The sequence below is a fragment of the Staurois parvus genome, unplaced genomic scaffold (genome assembly GCF_062004578.1).
Source record: "Staurois parvus isolate SC_StPar_1 unplaced genomic scaffold, SC_StPar_1.0 ptg000572l, whole genome shotgun sequence".
NCBI classification, from domain to species: Eukaryota; Metazoa; Chordata; class Amphibia; order Anura; family Ranidae; genus Staurois; species Staurois parvus.
Genome location: NW_028318368.1, coordinates 901,491 through 923,833, shown reverse-complemented (window position 1 = coordinate 923,833; position 22,343 = coordinate 901,491). Strand labels below are relative to the sequence as shown.

The 22,343-nt window shown below is 40.0% G+C and overlaps 1 protein-coding gene across 3 annotated transcripts in view; it reads right to left on the bottom strand.

Annotated features, from left to right (window-relative positions):
- The window catches only part of SEC24D (SEC24 homolog D, COPII component), a 160,858-nt gene that overhangs the window by 91,959 nt on the left and 46,556 nt on the right, over window positions 1-22,343 (bottom strand). Inside the window, exons 3-8 of one of the 3 annotated variants that reach the window (XM_089691782.1) lie at window positions 22,017-22,125; window positions 21,803-21,939; window positions 20,653-20,898; window positions 17,066-17,190; window positions 14,168-14,279; window positions 8,783-8,910 (exon numbers count right to left, since the gene is read on the bottom strand). In XM_089691782.1, the coding sequence (XP_089547908.1) occupies window positions 8,783-8,910; window positions 14,168-14,279; window positions 17,066-17,190; window positions 20,653-20,898; window positions 21,803-21,939; window positions 22,017-22,125 (857 nt within the window). The remainder of the gene's footprint in view (window positions 1-8,782; window positions 8,911-14,167; window positions 14,280-17,065; window positions 17,191-20,652; window positions 20,899-21,802; window positions 21,940-22,016; window positions 22,126-22,343) is intronic. The other 2 variants (XM_089691784.1, XM_089691783.1) reach the window with 2 other exon arrangements.

The following is a 22,343-nucleotide window of genomic DNA, read 5'->3' as shown; positions in this document are numbered from 1 at the left end:
GTATACAGTAATGTATATCCCAGCTCTCCTGTACTTCATTATAGTGATATGACATGTATACAGTAATGTATATCCCAGCTCCCCTGTACTCCATTATAGTGATATGACATGTATACAGTAATGTATATCCCAGCTCCCCTGTACTCCATTATAGTGATATGACATGTATACAGTAATGTATATCCCAGCTCCCCTGTACTCCATTATAGTGATATGACATGTATACAGTAATGTATATCCCAGCTCCCCTGTACTCCATTAGAGTGATATGACATGTACACAGTAATGTATATCCCAGCTCCCCTGTACTCCATTAGAGTGATATGACATGTACACAGTAATGTATATCCCAGCTCCCCTGTACTCCATTATAGTGATATGACATGTATACAGTAATGTATATCCCAGCTCCCCTGTACTCCATTATAGTGATATGACATGTATACAGTATGTATATCCCAGCTCCCCTGTACTCCATTATAGTGATATGACATGTATACAGTATGTATATCCCAGCTCCCCTGTACTCAATTATAGTGATATGACATGTACACAGTAATGTATATCCCAGCTCCCCTGTACTCCATTATAGTGATATGACATGTATACAGTAATGTATATCCCAGCTCCCCTGTACTCCATTATAGTGATATGACATGTATACAGTAATGCATATCCCAGCTCCCCTGTACTCCGTTATAGTGATATGACTTGTATACAGTAATGTATATCCCAGCTTCCCTGTACTCCGTTATAGTGATATGACATGTATACAGTAATGTATATCCCAGCTCCCCTGTACTCCGTTATAGTGATATGACATGTATACAGTATGTATATCCCAGCTCCCCTGTACTCCATTATAGTGATGTGACATGTATACAGTAATGTATATCCCAGCTCCCCTGTACTCCATTATAGTGATGTGACATGTACACAGTAATGTATATCCCAGCTCCCCTGTACTCCATTATAGTGATATGACATGTATACAGTAATGTATATCCCAGCTCCCCTGTACTCCATTATAGCGATATGACATGTACACAGTAATGTACATCCCAGCTCCCCTGTACTCCATTAGAGTGATATGACATGTATACAGTATGTATATCCCAGCTCTCCTGTACTCCATTATAGTGATATGACATGTACACAGTAATGTATATCCCAGCTTCCCTGTACTCCGTTATAGTGATATGACATGTACACAGTAATGTATATCCCAGCTCCCCTGTACTCCATTAGAGTGATATGACATGTACACAGTAAAGTATATCCGAGCTCCCCTGTACTCCATTAGAGTGATATGACATGTATACAGTATGTATATCCCAGCTCCCCTGTACTCCATTATAGTGATATGACATGTATACAGTAATGTATATCCCAGCTCCCCTGTACTCCATTATAGTGATATGACATGTATACAGTAATGTATATCCCAGCTCCCCTGTACTCCATTATAGTGATATGACATGTATACAGTATGTATATCCCAGCTCCCCTGTACTCCATTATAGTGATATGACATGTATACAGTAATGTATATCCCAGCTCCCCTGTACTCCATTATAGTGATATGACATGTATACAGTATGTATATCCCAGCTCCCCTGTACTCCATTATAATGATATGACATGTATACAGTATGTATATCCCAGCTCCCCTGTACTCCATTACAGTGATATGACATGTATACAGTAATGTATATCCCAGCTCCCCTGTACTCCATTATAGTGATATGACATGTATACAGTATGTATATCCCAGCTCCCCTGTACTCCATTATAGTGATATGACATGTATACAGTAATGTATATCCCAGCTCCCCTGTACTCCATTAAAGTGATAGGACATGTATACAGTAATGTATATCCCAGCTCACCTGTACTCCATTATAGTGATATGACATGTATACAATAATGTATATCCCAGCTCCCCTGTACTCCATTATAGTGATATGACATGTATACAGTATGTATATCCCAGCTGCAGTCGCTCCATGCTTCATCTGTGCTCACCGCTCGCAGCCGCTCGCCACAGAGGAATTTCTCCTCGCATTTGGCGAGCGGGCGAGTGGCTTTTTCAAGTCCTGGCCTAAGGTGTATACAATCAAGCACCTAGGCATGCAGACTGCTTCTACAAACATTTGTGAAAGAATGAGTCGCTCATAGTAGCTCAATGATAAGCGTGGTACTGTGATAGGTTGCCACCTGTGCAATAAGTTCAGCCCTGAAATGTCCTTACTAATAAATATTCCATGGTAAACTGTCAATGGTATTATAACAAAGTGGAAGCAAGTGGGAACAACAGCAACTCAGCCACGAAGTGGTAGGCCATGTAAAATGACAGAGCGGGGTCAACACATGCTGAAGCGCACAGTGTGCAGAAGTCACCAACTGTCTGCAAAGTCAATAGCTAAAGACCTCCAAACTTCATGTGGCCTTCAGATTAGCACAACAACAGTGCATAGAGAACTTCATAGAATAGGTTTCCATGGCCGAGCAGCTGCATCCAAGCCTTACATCACCAACTCAGATGCAGTGGTGTAAAGCACGCCGCCACTGGACTCTAGAGTAGTGGAGACGTGTTTCCTGGAGTGACGAATCATGCTTCTCTGTCTGGCAATCTGATGGACATGTCTGGGTTTGGCAGTTGCCAGGAGAACGGTACTTGCCTGACTGCATTGTGCCAAGTGTAAAGTTTGGTGGAGAGGGGATTTTGGTGTGGGGTTGTTTTTCAGGGGTTGGGTTTGGCTCCTTAGTTCCAGTGAAGAGAACTCTTAAGGTGTCAGCATACCAAGACATTTCGGACAATTTCATGCTCCCAACTTTGTGGGAAAAGTTTGGGGATGGCCCCTTCCTGTTTCAACATGACTGCGCACCAGTGCACAAAGCAAGGTCCATAAAGACATGGATGAGCGAATCTAGGGTGGAGGAACTTGACTGACCTGCACAGAGTCCTGACCTCAACCCGATAGAACACCTTTGGGATGAAATAAAGCAGAGACTGCGAGCCAGGCCTTCTCATCTGACATCAATGCCTGACCTCACAAATGAGCTTCTGGAAGAATGGTCAAACATTCCCATAGACACACTCCTAAGCCTTGTGGACATCCTTTCCAGAAGAACTGAAGCTGTTATAGCTGCAAAGGGTGGGCCAACTCAATATTGAACCCTACAGACTAAGACTGGGATGCTAATAAAGTTCATGTGCGTGTAAAGGCAGGCGTCCCAATACTTTTGGCAACTGAGTGTAGCTTTAAGGGCTAGTTCACACCAGATGCATTTAAGAGTGTTTTTTAAATGCATTCTGAATGCATTCACAGTAAAATCAATGATTTCTAATCACCCTAGTTTGCAGCTCTGCATTCAGTTCCAGTGTGTTCAAAAAAAGTACAGAAGTATGTATTTGTTTGCTGCATGATGCATATAAATGCACTGGAACGCACATAAACATGAGGGGGAACCCTAGAACTCTAATTTTCCAAGTTAAAAAAGGGGGAAAAAAAGCATTGGAATGCATTACAAACAAATTAAAAATGCATGTAAACACGCATGTGGTAATGCACACTGAAAACAGGGATTGTGCTGTGAACTATCCGTAGGGGTCAGGCTAAGCATTGCGGTAAGGGTTAAAGTAGAACTAAACCCAAACTTTTGTTCCTTTTGGGTAGAGCAAGCGAGGTTTATAACCCCTGTCAGTTTTTTGCCCTTGTGTCCTGTTCGGAAGATTTCCCCTCAGTTCCTGTCCCATAGCACCAACAGGTAATCCCTAGTTGTCACCATAGTCACCAGAAGTAGTGTCCCCATTGGAAGATTTGCCCTCAATTTCTTTTCTGGTGACAGCTCGAATTTTGTGATTTTATTTCACTTTCATTTTTGGTGATAATGGTCATTAAAACAAATAGAGAGGGTGAATCTCCTCAACAGGAACACAGCAATAAAAAATGGACAAGTGTTATAGTCCCTCTCCACTCTCCCCAAAACTAAAAAAAGAAGTTTTGTCTTCAGTTATACTTTATGGATTACAGGCAGACTAAAGCTTAGTACACGCGATCAGAAAACCGCACGAAAAATACTGCTTTTGAAGCGATCGTACGATAATCTGATCGTTATTACACAGCTTTCATCTGAAATTATTAAAAGGGACAAGCATGACATTTTTTGTCATACAATACCAGTCCGTATGATTTTAGTTTAATTCAGTACAGTTTTTGTCCGAAAATACAATACGAATACATTACATCACTTTTGAATTTTTATTCTGTCATACAAGAATTTTATTAACTTTAGTAACCTCTTCACTTTCGATATGAGCGTGCAAAAACAAAAACAAAAAAAAAACAGACAATCATTCGTCCGATATTCTCATTCTGAAACTGGGCTTTAGGAGTCGGTTGACAAATATAGTAGTAAGGTTTAGGGGTTCAAAAAATTACTTGAGTTCACAGTTATCACAGTTAGGCTCCATTCACAATGTTGCCCGTTCACATCAATGCAACTCAACATTGCATTATTTTGGAAAAGGTTCCTGTACTACTTTGGTGCGATTCCAGTCTGATTTTGGCCCCACAGAATATGTAAACCACTTCAAAGTAGCATGAAAGTAGCATTCAAAATAAATCCAAGTTGCACTACATAATCTCACTGAAAGTCATCCCAAAACCAGATCACAGCAGTGTGAACCTAGCCTTAGAGATGGTGTCAGCAGCCACAATTTTGGTTGATTTCAGCCACAGAGTTAAATTAGGCAGCCTATGGCAAGATTTCAGTTTAACCCCTTAACGCTGACGTGACACAAATATGCAGCCTCACGGAGCTGGGCTTTTTTCTGTGGAGCCACATATTTGCTTACATGTCTTTGTGCTGGGAGCATGCCTCATTGCACGCTCCCAGCACAAAGACCGTGGTGTCATTGAGAGCCCCGGGTCCTGTTCTAACGATCGGGACCTGGGACTCCTGATTCCAGGTCACATGATTGCTGTGATAGCCTGTGATTGGCTATCACAGTGATCAGTCACTGTGCAGCCTAGCCCTCTTGTTTTTTTCTCTCTCTATGAATGGAGAAGAGAGATACATTGTATCTCTCTAGGTCCTGGCATAGAGAAAAAAAATATTTGTAAAAAAATAAATATTAAAATATAAAAGAAAAAATACCTAGATCAAGGTTTGATCTAGTTCAGTGCCAGGATTATTGTTTGGGTCAAGGTCAGGATTAAAAAAAAAAATTGTTATCAGTGTCAGTTAGTGTCAATGTCAGTGTCGGTGTGTTTTAGGAAAAAAAAAAAAAAGACAAAAACAAAATGTGCACTATTGTTTCTGGGCTGTACTACGGGTACAAACAACAAATAACATACACATATATGGTATCGCTGCGATCGTCAAGAGCTGGAGAATTTATTTTGTGTTGTTCTTTGGTGATAGGTTATGGTAGTAACAAAAAACACACAGCTAAATAAAAAAAAATATTTTTTTTTACTATTTTGGGCCAGTTTTCCTTTGATAATAAAAAAAAATCAGGAGATATCCATTACCATTTACCACCAAATGAAAGCCCAATTTGTCCTGAAAACGTGGTATAATCCACCTGGATGTGTAAAGAAGTTGTGATGATATGTACGGTTTTACTAACACATGTCAACGTTGCAAAATTGTGCTTAGGCATTTAGATTTGTTTTACCCTTAGGCATGAAGGGGTTAAGTAGAAAAAAATAACAGTATGTACTGTATATTGCTGATTTAGTAAGTGTGTTAGGCTCTTTATCATATAGATTTTTAAAACAAAGGTGCAGTTGACCTTTACTCCCAGCATTCAGTAAATTAGCTGATGGAATGAAAAAAAAAAACATCTCAAAACAGATGGAAAAGTCACGAAGAAGTCTGATAAATTCATAGGCAAACTTTTTTTTTAGTTTTGCTTAGAGTGGAGAGGAATTAGGACACCTGCCAGGTTTTTATTGCTGTCTGTGCCCACATTAGGGATATTCACTCCCTCTTTGTCCTGTATTACTATTATCACCAAAAATACAAAAACAGAACAGTAATAGAAAGATAATCTTCTAAGGTGGACACTAGTTCTGGCCACAACCAAGAATTCCCTTACTTTGGAGGGATTCTCTCTCACTTCTTGTTTTGGCCATGGAAGAGAAAGTGCATAACAATCATCCCAATGGGATAAAGATGACAAAAAACTGGCAGGTTAAAACCCTCCCTTACTCTATCCAAAATGAAAAAAACTAAAGTTTTGCCTTTAGTTTTGTTTCCAACTGTTTTCATATTTTTACTTTAAGTGTGTATGTAGCTATCTGCCTAATCTTATCAAACAAATCATTGTAGTTTTACCCATATATACTTCTATCATACACAGAGTAAGTTTTGCATTTAATATCTAAACCATACACCAACACCTTTCTAGTTCCTTTGTTCTCTTCCTTTAAAAACAAAATATAGAGTATTTAAAGTTATTACTAAAAGTGACAACGACTTGGTAAAGGCAAGTCATCTATTGCTTGCAGGTAATGACACCCATTGTGGACAATCACTGAAGTGTTCCCGAGATATAGAAACTTTCTTAGTACATGAAAAAAGAATGGTTCTGCAAACATTTATACCATACATGCTCCATACCAATCAATCAGCCTTTTACTATTGCTTTTAAATAATCAAGGACTAGATTCTTTTGAGATGCCGTTATTTCTACATCACACTATGATTTTAGACGAATCAGTAATTCAATAACAATGACTTGATGTCAACCAAGCTCTAAAATTATAGAGAAACTTAATGGCTATTTGGTCATTTTAAACCTACTTGTCTGAAGGGTTTAGTACATATACAGTTGTGCTCAAAAGTTTACATACCCTTGGAGAATTAGTGATATACAATATGTAATATGTATGTATGTTTATAAAAAAACATGAGTGAGCAGGCAAAACACATTTCTTTCATTTCCTATGAGATTCATACTCAACTGTAGGTCATAGCTGAATGGAACAACCATAAAACAAAACATGGCAGTAAGTAAACAAATGTAATGACTCCTGTTCAAAAGTCTGCATACCCATAGCTCTTAAAATGTATTGTCCCTTTTATCAATGACAGCTTGCAGTCTTTTGTAATAGTTGTCTATGAGGCCCTGAATTCTTGCAGGTGGTATAGCTGCCTACTGATCTTGGCACAATGCCTCCAGGCCATGCACAGTGTTTGCTTGTCTTGCAAGAACCGCACATTTGAGATCTCACCAGAGTGGCTCGATGATATTAAGGTCAGGAGAATGTGATGGCCACTCCAGAACCTTCACCATTTTCTGCTGTAAACACTAGAGGGTCAGCTTTGCCTTGTGCTTAGGTTCATTGGTCATGCTGGAAAATCCAAGAACATCCCATGTGAAGCTTTTGTGCAGAATAATGCAAATTGTCTGCCTGTAGTTTTTGATATTGTGCTGCATTCATCTTGCCATTAATTTTCATAAGATTCCCCATGCCTTTAGGGCTCACACCCCCCCAAAACATCAGTGAGCCACCAACATGTTTCACAGTGGGGATGGTATTCTTGTCGCTATAGGCCTTGTTGACCCCTCTCCAAACTGCGCTTATGGTTGTGACCATAAAGCTCTATGTTGGTCTATTCACTACAGCTTATAGTATGCCAGAAGCTGTGAGGTGTGTCAAGGTGTCGTAAGAGATATTGTAACCAGGCTTTTTTGTGGCATTGGCGCAGTAAAGGCTTCTTTCTGGCAACTAAACCATGCAGCTCATTTCTGTTCAAATATTGTTGTATTGTGCTCCTAGAAACAACCACAACGTATTTTTCCAGAGCAGCCTGTATTTCTCCTGAGCTTACCTGTGTGTTTTTTTCTTTGAATACCAAACAATTCTTCTGGCAGTTGTGGCTGCAATCTTTCTTGGTCTACCTGACCTTGGTTTGGTATCAAGAGATCACCGAATTTTCCACTTTTTAATAAGTGATTGAACAGTACCGACTGGCATATTCAAGGCTTTGGATATTTTTATATCCTTTTCCATCTTTATAAAGTTGCATTACCTTGTTACACAGTTTGACAGTTCTTTTCTACTTCCCATGACTCTGTATCTAGCCTGCTCAGTGCATCCACATGAGAGCTAACAAACTCACTGACTATTTATACTCAAACACTAATTGCAATTTAAAAAGCCACAGATGTGAGAAATTAATTTTAACTGCTATTTTAACCCGTGTGTGTCACCTTGTGTAGCTGTACCAAGGCCAAACATTCCAGGGGATGTAAACTTTTAATCATGGCCATTTGGGTGATTTCTGTTATCATTATGATTTAAAAAGGAGCTAAAGAACTGTGTAATAATAAATGGCTTCATATGATCACTATCCTTAAATAAAAGACAGTGTTTTGGCATTATCAGTTGTATTTTCAATATCAATTCCAAAATTTCACGATTTCTGTCAGGATATGGAAACTTTTGAGCACAACTGTATACACAATAGCTGTCTGTCCTGAACTATTCTGTGTCACATTAAATGTTGATCAGGATCTGTCAGGATACAGCTTACCATATGCACATCACCAAAAATCTGCTCCCTAAGGGCAGATGTTTTTAAAGCTCTTCATCTGGGATATATATTGCACTGAAGCAGAGTTCAGTGTTTTATATCAAGCAGTAAGAAGTGCCTTTCTAGTACTCCTACACACAAGATAACATTTCACATTACTGTTTGATGAGGTCATAGAGCTCGAGCTTTAATCAATAATTTGAGCTTGGCTGGCAAATCATTCCCTTACCTCATTTGGGGGAACCACAGCTAGAGGCTTAATGACAGCAGCAAGAGGAACCTGAGCTTGTTTAGCCATATCGGAGGAAGCAGGAAAGCAGTATGTTGTGCACCTAATGTACCGTGGGCTGGCATTCCCTGAAATGTATAAAATATTTTAGTGTAAACAATGGACATCTGAGTTTCTCAATTCAGTTTTCATACAGAAATATAGAGATGCATTTAATCTGATTTACACTTATGCATGCAATTTGTGACGTGAATTGCAGTTAAAGTAGTTGTAAACCCTTACATATACCCAGTGAAGTGACTACCCTCAAGTGATACACAGAGATGAAACAAATCCTCCTCCATAAGTTGTACCTGTTTATCAGCAGTCTTCTCTACATCTGTTGAAACTGAGTTTATAAAGCAAAGAGCTAAAGTTACACACTGCAGAGCTCAGTGAGAAGAGCTGATTGGAGGGAAAAGACACCCCCTCTTTCACACAGCACACAGGAACAGAGTTGGTGCAGTCAGTCACATAGTCTGGCCTAAAAAAGACAAAAGTCCATCCAGTTCAACCATAAAAAAAAAAATAAAGTTATAATCCTATACCCACAATTGATCCAGAGGAAGGCAAAAAACCAGCAAAGCATTATCCAATTAGCTCCTGCAGGGGAAAAAATTCCTTCCTGATCCCCCGAGAAGCAATCGGATATTCCCTGGATAAACATTACCTATAAATGTTAGTATCCAGTTATATTCTGTGTGTCTAAGAAAGAATCCAGGCCTTTTTTAAAGCAAACCACTGAGCTGGCCAGAACCAACTCTTGAGGGAGTCTATTCCACATTTTCACAGCTCTTACTGTGAAGAAACCTTTCTGTGTTTGGAGATTACATTTATTTTCTTCCAGGCGTAAAGAGTGCCCCCTTGTCCTCTGTGATGACCTCAGGGTGAATAGCTCTACACCGAGTTCACTATATGAACCACTGATGTATTTATACATGTTGATCATATCCCCCCTTAATCTCCTCTTCTCAAGAGAGAATAAATTCAGTTCCTCTAATCTTTCCTCATAGCTGAGCTCCTCCATGCCTCTTATCAGTTTGGATGCCCTTCTCTGTACTTTCTCCAGTTCCCCAATGTTCTTTTTGTGAATCGGTGCCCAAAGCTGAACTGCATATTCCAGATGAACCACTGATGTATTTATACATGTTGATCATATCCGCCCTAAGGGCTCGTTCACACTTGGCTGTTTTACCAACACTTGCCAAACGCCCCTATAGCGTTTGGCAAGCGTTGGTCCTGCGTTTGCGGAGTGTTTTTTAACGCTCGGCAAACACTCCGCAAACACCGCATGCGCGGTTTAGCGGTGGTTGCTAGGCGTTTGCCAAGCGTTAATAACGCCCCACAAACGCCTATAATGCAGTTTGAGTGGTGTTACCGCTCCGCAAACGCCCCGCAACCATGTCGCAACCGCGATCGGCACCATAGACGAGAATAGGAGGCTTCAACGCCTCCTGACTCGACCAGGGGCGTTCGTTTTGCCGCAACGCGACGCAAATGCTTCCGTTAGAACAGCACCATGTGCTGTAATGTGCAGAACTGGCAGAGGTGTTTGGGAAGCGGTAAAAATGCTTCCCAAACGCCTCTCTGCCACCTGCACACAACGCTAGTGTGAACGTAGCCTTAATCTCCTCTTCTCAAGAGAGAATAAATTCAGTTCCTCTAATCTTTCCTCATAGCTGATCTCCTCTATGCCTCATATCAGTTTGGTTGTCGTTCTCTGTACTTTCTCTAGTTCTTCAATATTCTTTTTGTGAATTGGTGCCCAAAACTGAACTGCATATTCCAGGTGAGGTGTTACTAATGATTTGTACAGGGGTAATATGATATCTCTCTCTCTGGAGTCTATACCTCTTTTAATACAAGAGAGAATTTTGCTCGCTTTAGAAACCTCAGCTTGGCATTGCATGCCATTATTAAGCTTGTGATCTACCAGAACCCCCAGATCCTTCTCCACCATTGATTCCCCCAGTTGTACCCCCCCTAGTATGTATGATGCATGCATATTCTTAACCCCCAAGTGCATAACATTACATTCATCAACATTAAACCTCATTTGCCACATAGTTGCCCAATTAAACAGTGCATTGAGGTCGGCTTGTAAGTTGGAGACACCCGGTAAGGACGTTATTCCACTGCACAGCTTGGTGTCATCTTCAAAGACTGAAATGGGATTTTTAATACCAGACCCTATATCGTTAATAAATATATTAAAAAGTAAGGGTCCCAACACTGAACCTTGGGGTACACTACTAACAACCCTAGACCAGAGTATGAAACATTTCATAGCTGTGTGCTGGAGCTCCCTCCCCTGTCACCATTTTTCTCTTGGTGTCAGGAAAACTTGTCAGAAGTGACTCATGCTGATAGCAGAGGAGCAAGACAAACATAACACTTAGTGCTCTGGACTGAGACAAGTGAAAATTATAGAGGGATATGCTTTGTTCACATTTCATGTCTGAGGTTTACCACCACATTGAGGCAGTGTGTTCTCCTTAACAGGGCCCTTAACAAGCCTCAAAGCACGATACAACACATATACACTACTACATTAAATCTATGTGCGGTATTGCACTGTAGTGCAGATGTATTTTTACTGTATATGTGTGTTTATACTGTATATGTGTGTTAAGGTGCCATCCCAAATGAATGACAGTGTGCTACAATGCACATATACCACATTAAACCCAAAAGCAAACACTAATTGTATTTGAGGTAACCATTTCTTAGATATGATGGCTGCATTCATTTTCTTTTTTAGGCTTTCTTTCTTCTGTTTTCATCTGTTGATCCAGTCAGTAAGTCTGTCATTTTTCAAAAGCAGCAGAATGTAGCAGTTACAGAAATGAGACAAACAATTTACCACTGACAGGGGTACTAACAATGATTAGCTTTTATGTGAAACCTTTATTCCAAAATAAAAAAAAGCTGTTTGCTGTAACTGCTTATAAAGTGTAAGCTGGAGTTTGGCTTCAGTTTGTTGGTGTATCTATATCCACTAGTACATCTAACACTTCCCCCCTTCCAGATTGACAATGCTGCTCTCCAAAGGTGCCCCCTGTGCGCCTTCTTCCAGAGTGGGGGCGCTCTAATACAGAAGGTGTGTTATTGAGCAGATCACCAGGTGAAAACAAAGGGAAAAAGCCAAAGAAAAGAAAACGAAATCATCACATCTAAGGATTGGTAATCTGCACTATATTATATATTTGGTTTTGAGTTTAGTACCGCTTTAAGAGTGGGTTTTAGTGGTTTTCACTGTATGCACATAGATGTGAATATCCCTTTCAGGTTATAAATGCATATCTATGTGCCACAGCTGGGTTACATTTTTCATTGATTATCAGGAGACAGGCAGAAACGTGTATCCCATTAAATTTCACAAAGCCGCATGTAAAGATGGACAAACAAAGACAGCATTGGACACAAGAAAAAAAAAGTAGCATGTGTAGGAAAATACAGGATGTAGGAAAATACAGGTGAAACTCGAAAAATTAGAATATCGTGCAAAAGTTCATTTATTTCAGTAATGCAACTTAAAAGGTGAAACTAATATATGAGATAGACTCATTACATGCAAAGCAAGATAGATCAAGCCGTGATTTGTCATAATTGTGATGATTATGGCTTACAGCTCATGAAAACCCCCAATCCACAATCTCAGAAAATTAGAATATTGTGAAAAGGTGCAATATTCTAGGCTCAAAGTGTCCCACTCTAATCAGCTAATTAAGCCATAACACCTGCAAAGGGTTCCTGAGCCTTTAAATGGTCTCTCAGTCTGGTTCAGTAGGAATCACAATCATGGGAAAGAGTGCTGACCTGACAGTTGTGCAGAAAACCATCATTGACACCCTCCATAAGGAGGGAAAGCCTCAAAAGGTAATTGCAAAAGAAGTTGGATGTTCCCAAAGTGCTGTATCAAAGCACATTAATAGAAAGTTATGTGGAAGGGAAAAGTGTGGAAGAAAAAGGTGCACAAGCAGCAGGGATGACCACAGCCTGGAGAGGATTGTCAGGAAAAGGCCATTCAAAAGTGTTGGGGACTTTCACAAGGAGTGGACTGAGGCTGGAGTCAGTGCATCAAGAGCTACCACACACAGACGGATCCTGGACATGGGCTTCAAATGTCGTATTCCTCTTGTCAAGCCGCTCCTGAACAACAAACAACGTCAGAAGCGTCTTACCTGGGCTAAAGAAAAGCAGACCTGGTCTGTTGCTCAGTGGTCCAAAGTCCTCTTTTCTGATGAGAGCAACTTTTGCATCTCATTTGGAAACCAAGGACCCAGAGTATGGAGGAAGAATGGAGAGGCACACACTGCAAGATGCTTGAAGTCCAGTGTGAAGTTTCCACAGTCTGTGTTGATTTGGGGAGCCATGTCATCTGCTGGTGTTGGTCCACTGTGTTTCATTAAGTCCAGAGTCAATGCAGCTGTCTACCAGGAGATTTTGGAGCACTTCATGCTTCCTTCCACAGACGAGCTTTATGGGGATGCTGACTTCATTTTCCAGCAGGACTTGGCACCTGCCCACACTGCCAAAAGCACCAAAACCTGGTTCAATGACCGTGGGATTACTGAGCTTTATTGGCCAGCAAACTCGCCTGACCTGAACCCCATAGAGAATCTATGGGGCATTGCCAAGAGAAAGATGAGAGACATGAGACCGAACAATGCAGAAGAGCTGAAGGCCGCTATTGAAGCATCCTGGTCTTCCATAACACCTCAGCAGTGCAACAGGCTGATAGCTTCCATGCCACGCCATTGAGGCAGTAATTGCTGCAAAAGGGGCCCAAACCAAGTACTGAGTACATATACATGCTTATACTTTTCAGAGATCTGATATTGTTCTATGTACAATCCTTGTTTTATTGATTGCATGTAATATTCTAATTTTCTGAGATTGTGGATTTAGGGTTTTCATGAGCTGTAAGCCATAATCATCACAATTATGACAAATCATGGCTTGAACTATCTTGCTTTGCATGTAATGAGTCTATCTCATATATTAGTTTCACCTTTTAAGTTGCATTACTGAAATAAATGAACTTTTGCACAATATTCAAATTTTTAGAGTTTCACCTGTATGTGTCTACGAACAATCGTACAACACAGCAAAGATATCTAGTGCAATTAAACCATCAGTACTTAGCTATAGAAAAAACAATTATCATAGTTCCAGCTCCATTCACTTGTAAAAGGGCAAAATGAATTCTGGCTTCTTGGATAGTAGGCTGTGAATTTGTCAGCCTGAGCACTCCCTAAAGGTGAAGGGATTTATTAGTAATCCAAATAGAGATATGTGTGTGAGGGTTGTAAAGACATTTAATCTTCCTGAGAAAAAGGTTACCTTGATCTTGTATTGTGCAGTCTGTGGTGATGAGTGGAGGGACTTGTCCTCGGATATTGGTAGTGTAGACTTGTCCAGCTCTGCTGACTTTATCATTCTCAATCACTTGTATCTGGTAAATATTACATTGCTTATTATCAGATAGCTGTAATTTATTGGCATTAACAATAGCGTTCTAACAGCATGAAAAAAAGGACAAGTGCATGTCATAGAGCCTGTGTAAATTTAAATTGCTAAAGTTGATCTATGTAAAGAATGTTAACATTTCAGCAAAAACTTTTTCTTTGATATTGTGGATAGCAGTCTAAGGAAACCGACATATGCACTATAGCCGGCCACAGTCAGATGGAACGGACAAACCAGACTAACTTTGATCCATCTATGTATCTATTGACTGTCTACAGTGCAAACAGTCTGTCGGGTTTTTTCGTGAGATCACTGGTGGCGGAAGTGATCATTGTATTCTGACAACTGGGGAACCTCCAGCTGTCAGAAATACAACAGCGGAGCGCGAGGGATTCCCCCATCAACACTGACCTGTGACTGAAGGAAAGAAAATTGCATAATCTATGGCCAGTCTTAGGGGAAGACTTCTCCCTCACTTATTTTTTGTAATAAAACTACACGTAGGTGAGCATGCACATTGCTCTACCCTCAATAAATAACTTCCAAAACGTTTGGGTGTGATTGTAGTAAATATCAGCATATACAAATAATCTCAAAACATACAGTGGGGCAAAAAAGTATTTAGTCAGCCACCAATTGTGCAAGTTCTCCCACTTAAAAAGATGAGAGAGGCCTGTAATTGGCATCATAGGTAGACCTCAACTATGAGAGACAAAATGAGAAAATAAATCCAGACAATCACATTGGCTGATTTGGAAAGAATTTATTTGCAAATTATGGTGGAAAATAAGTATTTGGTCAATATCAAAAGTTCATCTCAATACTTTGTTATATATCCTTTGTTGGCAATGACAGAGGCCAAACGTTTCCTGTAAGTCTCCACAAGGTTGGCACACACTGTTGCTGGTATGTTGGCCCATTCCTCCATGCAGATCTCCTCTAGAGCAGTGATGTTTTGGGGTTGTCGCTGGGCAACACGGACTTTCAACTCCCACCAAAGATTTTCTATGGGGTTGAGATCTGGAGACTGGCTAGGCCACTCCAGGACCTTGAAATGCTTCTTACGAAGCCACTCCTTCGTTGCCCGGGCGGTATGTTTGGAATCATTGTCATGTTGGAAGACCCGGCCACGTTTCATCTTCAATGCTCTTGCTGATGGAAGGAGGTTTGCACTCAAAATCTTACGATACATGGCCCCATTCATTCTGTCCCGTACATGGATCAGTCTTCCTTGTCCCTTTGTGGAGAAACAGCCCCAAAGCATGATGTTGCCACCCCCATGCTTCACAGTAGGTATTGTGTTCTTTGGATACAACTCAGCATTCTCTCTCCTCCAAACACAACGAGTTGTGTTTCTACCAAACAGTTCTATTTTGGTTTCATCTGACCATATGACATTCTCCCAATCCTCTTCTGGATCATCCAAATGCTCTCTAGCAAACTTCAGACGGGCCCGGACATGTACTGGCTTAAGCAGGGGGACACGTCTGGCACTGCAGGATCTGAGTCCCTGGCGGCGTAGTGTGTTACTGATGGTAGCCTTTGTTACGTTGGTCCCAGCTCTCTGCAGGTCATTCACTAGGTCCCCCCGTGTGGTCCTGGGATTTTTGCTCACCGTTCTTGTGATCATTTTGACCCCACGGGGTGAGATCTTGCATGGAGCCCCAGATCAAGGGAGATTATCAGTGGTCATGTATGTCTTCCATTTTCTAATTATTGCTCCCACAGTTGATTAGTTCACACCAAGCTGCTTGCCTATTGCAGATTCAGTCTTCCCAGCCTGGTGCAGGTCTACAATTTTCGTTTCTGGTGTCCTTCGACAGCTATTTGGTCTTCACCATAGTGGAGTTTGGAGTGTGACTGTTTGAGGTTGTTGACAGGTTTCTTTTATACTGATAACAAGTTCAAACAGGTGCCATTGATACAGGTAATGAGTGCAAAAGAGAGGAGCCTCTTAAAGAAGAAGGTACAAGTCTGTGAGAGCCAGAAATTCTGCTTGTTTGTAGGTGACCAAATACTTATTTTCCACCATAATTTGCAAACAAATTCTTTCCAAATCAGCCAATGTGATTGTCTGGATTTTTTTTCTCATTTTGTCTCTCATAGTTGAGGTCTACCTATGATGCCAATTACAGGCCTCTCTCGTCTTTTTAAGTGGGAGAACTTGCACAATTGGTGGCTGACTAAATACTTTTTTGCCCCACTGTATGTGTGCAAATTGTTATAAAAGGTAATGTCCAAAAAGTGTAACTGGACATTATCTTTTGCATCAATTTATGCACTTACACTGTATGTTTTGAAATTATTTGTACATGCTGATATTTAATAGAGTTTCTTGTTAATAGTATTGGAAGTTAAAGAATGGCAAAGGACATGTTCGTCTGTAGTCATAATGTTAATCACAACTTGACAATGATTTCTCGTGTCTTCAGCTGATTTGAAGAGGAATATCCTATGTGCAAAAAGTGCGTCTATAGCCCAATATTCTCTACTTATGCTTTGCTGCATCCTGTGGAAATGTGCAGGTGTCAAAATAGTTGAGATCTGCAAGCAAATGCAGTAAGAGGAAGACACCAGCAGAGAGCACTTTTCAGCACTAGAAATTTATATCAAGAATCGTCATCCATGTTTCATCTACATTTCATGACGAAATTAATGTACTAATATCCTGCAGAAAATAAGAAAACTAGAAACAGCATAGCAAGTATGTTAGGAACCTTCTTGCATTTTAGGGCATAAGTGTCTGAAACGAAATGCATCAATAGCACTCACTGGACTGGGTATGGAGTCTGGGTCGAGTTTCTTTTGCGGTGGTCCTGACATTTGCTGTTGGTTTCCAGGAAATGTACCAGGGTAAGTCATTGGAGGTCCAGGTAACTGAGCACCATAACTGTTTACTGCAATGATAGGTGAGATAAATTCAATATATTTTCTCTATGATTTTTAGTGTCAGCTTAAAGAAAATGTATACATTTTAGAAATAGCTATACGTTGCATAGCTATACATGCTAAAAGAAGGTGCATATGATTGGGAATTTTCCAAATATTGTCCAGAAGGGGCTTGGGCTTCAAAAAAGTTTGTTTGCTTGGTTTAAACTGACTGTTGACTATCTGTGACCTTGTCAACTGTCACCAAAGGGTAAAACCCAGACGTTGCTACCATGCTAAACATGAGACTGTGCCTACTAGAAATGGCACAGAGGAACCATATCAACTGAATCATAATCTTCCAGCTGCAAAATGAGGCAGCACAGTGGCTAAATGGTTAGCACTTCTGCCTGGCAATACTAGGATCATTGGTTCAAATCACCTGCCTTGAGTTTGCATGTTCTCCCTGTGCCTGCATGGGTTTCCTTCAGGTACTCCAGTTTCCTCCCATACTCCAAAGACATGCTGGTAGGTTAATAGGATCATCCTGTCTAAATTGGTCCTAGTATGTGTGTATGTATGAATGTGAGTTAGGGACCTTAGATTGTACACTCCTTGAGGGTTAGAGACTGATGTGAATGTACAATATGTATGTAAATAAATGTGTGTAAATTGATGGGGCTATATAAGTACCTGTAATAAATAATAATACATAAGATCTTGTATCATTTCAGTGCAGACACAAGAGGTTCATACTCTGTCAATGGTCAATGAAGTGACAATAAAATGTTTTCTTCAAATCCTAGAAGGGGGAAAGGTGCCAAAAGGCAATATTTGGAAAAACTTAGGATGTGTATTGGGTGGTTAAATTAGTGGCACCAATTTTCTTTTCTCAAATTTTTTTTTGCATCTGGTCACTTACATGAATCACCTAAAAGGAGAAACTTGGGGTACTTAAAAAAAACATAAATACTAACCTCCGTGCTGCAGATACTACAGCTGTTCCCTGCCTGCTCAGACTGAGACCTGAGCGATTACATAACCGATGATCACTAATTTCTAAGTCTTCCCGGAGCAGAAGGCGGTAACCTGATAATTTTTGGACAATCTGTCAGTTTTTTAGGCATTTTGCCAAGGCATCATGAAGAACCCAGAAGGAACCCCAGGGTACCACACACCCCGGTTGAAAAAAGATGAGCATAGTTAATGCTTGTCCCCCTTCCAGAGACCTGATCTGTCAGCTGATAGAGGATATCTCTATATAGGAAGTTGTAGGTGGTGAGCAAGAGGCTCACAGTTCGCTCAGTCATCACTTTCCTAATTAGAATACATTCAGCCTTCTAGGACTACAGAGAAATGTTAATGTCAAAGCTTTAGTAGTGTATTCACACAATTTGTCTTCAGCATGACAGTTCATGATGAGCGGTGTGACCAAATTATTCTTGAGTAAGCCTGCCACTCACAAACCTAGAAATCAATCATGCTTTATGATTATAGTACATCATTACACAACATTTCTGGTCAGAAGTGAAAGGAGCCCTTTTTAGTGCATGTGGACTTATAACGAAGGACATAACAAATGTTAGTGAAGGGGAATTCAAATTGAATTTATAGGCATTAGCTTGCCTTTCATTATAGGCCTTTAAAGTGGAACTCCAGCCAATGTTGTTTTTTTTTTATGACAGGAGAGACCAAAACAATGGAAAAATTTCAAAAATGGTCTGGCCATATGAGTCTAAAAGTGGAGCACAGGGCCTGGCAGCGAAAGGGTTAACAAGGTCAAACTTCAGAAGCAATTAGAAACAACGGTGTGTATTTTGCTTGTTTTATCCTACCTAAAATATGATACTACTTTAAAAAAAATGCTTTAAAAAAATGAATAAATAAATACTCAAAATATACTGACCTGACCTTTGAACATGGCCTTGACCTTTAACCCTTACCTTGACCCTAACACTGACCCTGGCACTGACCTAGATCAAACCTTGAACCAGCTATTTTTTTCTATACTTTTTTTTGTTTTTCCTGTATACACTTTTGTTTATTTACATTTTTCTCTCTTTGAGGAGAGAAAAATGAAATGAGGAGATTTACTAAAACTGGTGCACATAGAATCTGGTGCTGCTGTGCATGATAACCAATCAGCTTCTAACTTCAGCTTGTTCCATTAAGCTTTCACAATAAAACCGGGAAGCTGACTGGTTACTATAAACAGCTGGACCAGATTTTGAGTGCTCCAGTTTTAATAAACCCCCCCCCCCCCATTGCATGTTTCTCTTCATTGAGAAGAAAAAGAAAATAGGGGGTGGGCTGCACAGTGACTGATCACTGTGGTAGCCAATCAGAAGCTATTACAGTGATCAGGTGACCAGGAACCGGGAGTCCTGGGTCCCAATCGTTAGTACAAGACCCGCAGATAAGTGGCATCACGGATAAAGATCCACTTCATTGAGGTCACATATCTGCGTACTGTCGTTGGGAAGGGGTTAACGTATTCCTTACTTTTGCCACAAGCTCACTGCAAATTATTTACCTATCCTTCCACTTTGGTAGAAAGCACCATATTTTAATAGGCCAAAAGCTAGGAAATGCAGTAATCCAACTTCTGAACCTTGATCTCACCGTACTAATTATTAGTATAATTGTTTTTTTATACAAAGTTAATATGACAAAAGCATCTCTAATATATTCAAACTCTAATCACCAAGGCAAAGAAATGTCAAGCAATCACTGCCATTTTTACTTGACATTCACTTTGAATAACTACCGAAGTCAGCTGACTGCAAACAATCACTGAAAATGGCATGTCGACGTGAAAGAAAAAAAGACCATAAGAGCTCCCTGATCAAGAAATAATACCTACCTCTCTGGCAGGCGGTGACTGCTATCTTCATACTCTTTGGAAGATATGGTGGATGAAAACTCTTCAGCACTCCAAACACTTCCAGAAGTGTCAGATGCCTAGTCCCACTTGTGCAGTTTCGGTACGCCGACCCCATGTCAATTCCAGATGCATTGATCAAGATGCCTGTAGTGACATAGGGGAGTGTATGTAGGCAACTAATACACCTGAAAGTGTGTTGGATTCTGGAGATTCATCAGCCGCCATAGCTCCTGAAGAGAGTGCAGATAAGAGTCAAGGAAGTATGTATTATATATTTTCTTTTGTTTACAAGGAGCTTTTTGGTCTCTATTTTTGTACAAATTTTTATAATGCCTTTTATACAATTAATGCTAATTGCCCGGCTGTCATGCTAATGCTTGAGCTTCAATATTTTCTAGCTCACTGACCTGGAATGGGTATGGAATAAGAAATTCTGTCTTTTAAAAAACTTTCATTTGCTGCATGCATTTTGCAGGTCTCTGACTGAAGGCCTGGACACGAGTATTCCCAGAAAAAGACCTCAGCCAACCCCATATTTCTCTTACAACAGGTGAATGTTTTCTTTTTTTATCATCTACCAAAATTTTGAAAACAAGATAGTTCTTACAATTTGGTGGTGGATATCCAAGATTGGAAGGCTGGCCTGGAACTTGCGGTTGGAACTGGTGATGTCCTGTAATTCCATCTGGCATATTACCATGATGTAATAGAGGCTCAGAAGGTAAACCATTGAGGCTTCCGACTGATGGTGGAGCTGTGTGTGGACCGGGTACCATGGCCAGAGGCTGAGATGGGAAACTGCCTGACATAATTGGATTAGGTGGCATCTGAGAGTTACTTGTGGAAGGAGGACCTGTGAAGAAATGGCCTGTGAAATTGCTAATTCAAACACTTTGTTAAGTCATCTCTATAAATAAATTCATGAGTAAGATAATTCTACATTATTTTAAACCTTTTCATGCATAAAAAATCAATATATCAACTAGTCCTGATCCTTAAATCTGATAACAGACAAATATAAAAAACACAAAGATGTATACATTTAGTAAACATAACTAAACAAAACAATAAAAAACTAATTAAAAACTAAAAAAAACATTTTTTTTCTTTATTGCAGTTATGGAAATATTTTAAAATTAACAATGCAGCTTTGATTGATATGTAGCTTTAAATACAGCTGGGATAAGTACCCAAATCCATCTCATGGCACAATGCTGACAGTCTAAAACAAAGAACATGCTTACAGTAGGGGAGAGCACAGGGAACACATCACCAGTGTGTTGCTGCTTTTTTATTGTACAATCCCCAGACAGTGCCAAGGAGGTAACATCACTGTATTTTCTTCTTGAAAATGTTAATGCCCAAGTTTACTAAAATTAATTGTGAACTATGAATAGAGGAGGCAGTCCTTTTCATCAGCTGCCTGTCTCCATTTATAGATTATGTTTCATTTATAGAAGCTGTAGTACGGCTTCTATGAATGGAGGAGGGAGTGTAAAGGGCAAGCATAGTCAAGAACTGTTAAAGATTGCCTGTGACAGCTCCCTCAGTTCTATTAATTCCTGAGGCACTGGAGAATTATGGTGGCGGGGGTGGGGGATCATCAGAGGAGGAAGATTTCATCTAAACCAGGAGGCAGCAGCACAAGGCACACACAACACTGATAAGTAAGGTCCCTTGTGCTTATGTTTTAATATTTTTAACTAAACATTGGTAACTTACATTGCAATAAAATAAGAACAGAAACAAATGATTACCATAGCCACCTATTTGCATGTTGTTCAACTGGTTTGTCATCTGATGAACTGGGGGAGGTGGTGCACTGTTGAACTGGGATGGAGTTTGACCAAAAGGTGAGTAGGAAGGTGAGTTGTTGCTGGTATTAGGTGGCCTGCTAAAAAAAAAGAAAGTTTATTACAGATCCACAGACTACAATACATACAGTATATCAGACATTTGCCTAAACGATACCTTTGCATGTTTGTGGGTGAATTTGGCCCATTATATATATTATTTTGAGGAGGTGGCGGGGAGCTCAGTGGACCAGAAGATCCAAAAGGTCCAACAGGTTTCAGCCCACCTATAAGAAAGCATACAAAATTTGTATTATTTTATGTTTATAAATTATGCTAATATTTACAAAGGAACAGCATCTTACACATCACTTTTAAAGAGTGCAACAAAGCAATTTAAACCAACCCTTACACCTAAGAATCTTATAACCTAATACCATCACCCAAGTTATACAGTTACACATCAATACCGTCACTTAAATAAAGATATCACTTAAACATTGAT